Raw genomic sequence first — 2,988 nt, 5'->3', positions numbered from 1 at the left:
TATTTCAGTAAACAGCCTCTCTCAGAAAATATCAACAAATACTTTGTGTGCACCACACAATAACCAAGCATCACCTCAAATCAAAAGTTCTACCACCACCAATCTGAATAAAGGGCTCTGATACCAATTGTTGGGAGCGAGAAACGCACACTTAACCGCTGCGGAAGCTAAATCACCTAGAGAGAGAACAACCAACTCAAGCAATAACGAATACACAAATAAAATAATAAGTAAATGAGACGAGACAACAGATTTACGTGATTCGACAAACTTGCTTATGTCCACGGGAGCCGCACAAATAATTTCTTATTTAACTACAAGAAATTACAAAGCTTGCAAAAGAGAAGATCTCAAACTTGAGATCTCTCACAACAAAACTTGTTACTGTAGCAAATAGCTACAAGAACTTGTGCAAATTTTTTTTGACCGAAAAATTCACTTCTCAAAAAAACCCTTGAAACTCTCTCATCTCGTGAAATGAAGCTCTCTCATCTCTTAAAAAATCCACTTCTCAAAAAAAACCCTTGTTACTGGGTTTCTCCCCTCTGTAAAAATCACGAAATGAAGCTCTCTCATCTCGTGAACAGGGTTTCCCTTTTATAGAGAAACCCTAGATCAGTTATGCGATCCAGCTGTCTTCCACCACGAAACCATCAGGCGAGCTCGTCCTCGCCTCCATTAGGCGAGCTCGGGGGTCTTAGGCGAGCTCCGAACGCGAGCTCTCCACGCAAAGCCCGCAGACGAGCTCCTTCGCCTCGCCTCTCAACGCAGGCGAGCTCTTCCACGCCCACACCCGCAGGCGAGCTCCCTCGCTTCTTCAGGTGCGAGCTCCCTCGCTTCTCCAGGTGTGTTTTCTTCATTTTATTTTTATTTTTTTTATTTTTTTGGCATTTCACACTCTTTGTCATCTTATCTTGTAAAACACACATGCATCACTCCGTCTGCCTATGTCAATTTTTCGTAAGCTGTAGCAAAGGGGGAGATAAAAAGATAAGAAGAGCACATCCTATATTTAAGTGCAATTAGCACTCTTAATTCATCAGATAAGAGTGACAGATAACTTCCTTAATAAAGAGCGAAAGCATTTACTAGCACGGACTGTCTCACAATTAATAATGAAGCAGCAGTTAAAAATCATTTGGCAATTACATCACTTTAGGTTACATTCCCTTTAATACATTCAGTTTGTATATATTTACACGCTTTCTAGCTTATATTATATTCACATGATAACAGGCCTCCTTCCATTTTCATACGTGCAGGGTTGATAGCGCGACAAATTAACCATCTATTTTGTTACATCATTAATAAGAGGGTACGGTTCCTCTGCTATCTTCTGGATGCAGATCAACAATTTTCTCGTATGTGTATATGTATGTGTATTGTATGTATATACATAAATAGCTATATATACCAACCTATACTTGCTAAAGGGCCTGCTTTAGTAAGGATAGTACATCTTCATCACGTTACTAAGCAACTTCACTTCTCCAAGAATACTCGCGAGCTTCTATGGAAAAATCATGGGCATAGAATGCCAAGTGAAACTACTACCATATTCACTCGCAGCTTTCACCAATTTGAGCCTCAGTATTCATAGATGTCATAGCTCTACTATCTATTGCCATCCAAACCTCGTCTCATCATGTGTTATAACTTGTCCCGCCTGTAGTTTATATGCAAGAGATTTTCAGAACTAGGTCATAATGCTTACTGAAATAATAGAATAGATTGCGACAAGTAATGTACTTTCTGAAGAGTTCATCATCATTCTTTTTGGTCTTGACAACAACAGTCAGTAGGGAGAAATCCTTTTGATCATTGGAGGAGATTGAGTTTCTGTGGTTGCTGCTGCGGTCTCCTTTTTTGTTAGATGACTTCTCAGGGGTTGATCCAAGAAGCTGGATGGTTAAACTGCCACCTGTAATCTCAATTGCTCAATCAAACAGTCCATACAATAATTGAACTACAGTAAAATCTAGAGAAATATTACATAAGTAATCATTTGGAACCAAGATGAAATCTGATCAATGTTCAAGGAATATTTCATGACTAGCAAATTTGCAATCGCATTAAATTATCGAAAATGACAAAGAATATAATCAAGGCCAAGCTATTTAGAATTGGATACTAGATATCCCTTCCAAAAACTTATAAGAGCCCAACTACTCCGTTTGAGGATAGCAAAAAACACTCATATCATTAAGTGAAAGATTAGCAGTAAGCTGATCCAACTTACATAATACAAGAGCGGCTCCAAGCCATTCTGTGGAGCCCCACCTTTCACCAAGGAGAAACCATGCAAATGCAGCACCCCATACTGGCTCCAGACCATAAATTATTGCAGTTTCAGTTGCTGATACATCACGCATGGCTTCCATCTGCAGAAACATGGAAATTGCATTCAGCATTGTTTCGTTTATTTGCTAGGCAAGCAAGTTGCGATTCATCGTGAATATCATAAACCTCAGTGGAAAATGGATTTTCTTGTATGATTCCGAGGCAAAGCTCACGCAAATACTAAGAAGTTGACGGATACAGAAGAGTACTTTTGGCAAATGGAACACTCACACAACATTATGTTAGGCTTCACGCATAATATGAGTGAGTTGTAGAATCTTCAAAAAAAATCTTTTTCAAAAGAACTAATTGATTGCAATGTTACAAATAAACATAAAAGATTGTTTGTAAATTAAATAAAAGAGAGATGAATGCATATCTATTCTGATTATTAATTTGGAGTGTGTGGGTGTGTGTGCAGTGGCAGATCCAGGATATTTGGAAAGTTGTGTCACTATATAATTAATTGCAATGAGAAAATTAACCCTCCATCAAAATCAAACAATTTCAATTCCAAATCCAAAAAATCCTAATGTATATAGAAAAACATCAAAAACTTGCTAAGGCCAGAGCTAAGAGCAGTAAATGGGGATCTTGACGACTTAGGTGTAGAAGTAGCAGATAGGGCAGAGGAGGTGTTAAGGTGGA

General features: G+C 38.4%; 1 protein-coding gene across 1 annotated transcript in view; it reads right to left on the bottom strand.

Moving 5' to 3' along the window:
- Window positions 1,110–2,988, bottom strand: part of LOC109833673 — a 6,224-nt gene continuing 4,345 nt past the window's right edge. The window contains exons 6-8 of the mRNA XM_020401426.1: window positions 2,240–2,381; window positions 1,750–1,921; window positions 1,110–1,666 (exon numbers count right to left, since the gene is read on the bottom strand). Coding sequence (XP_020257015.1) covers window positions 1,651–1,666; window positions 1,750–1,921; window positions 2,240–2,381 — 330 coding nt within the window. The 3' untranslated portion in view covers window positions 1,110–1,650. The remainder of the gene's footprint in view (window positions 1,667–1,749; window positions 1,922–2,239; window positions 2,382–2,988) is intronic.

Source organism: Asparagus officinalis, chromosome 3 (genome assembly GCF_001876935.1).
Source record: "Asparagus officinalis chromosome 3, Aspof.V1, whole genome shotgun sequence".
NCBI classification, from domain to species: Eukaryota; Viridiplantae; Streptophyta; class Magnoliopsida; order Asparagales; family Asparagaceae; genus Asparagus; species Asparagus officinalis.
Note: the sequence above shows the minus strand (reverse complement) of the source record. Positions and strands in the feature narration are given on the sequence as shown.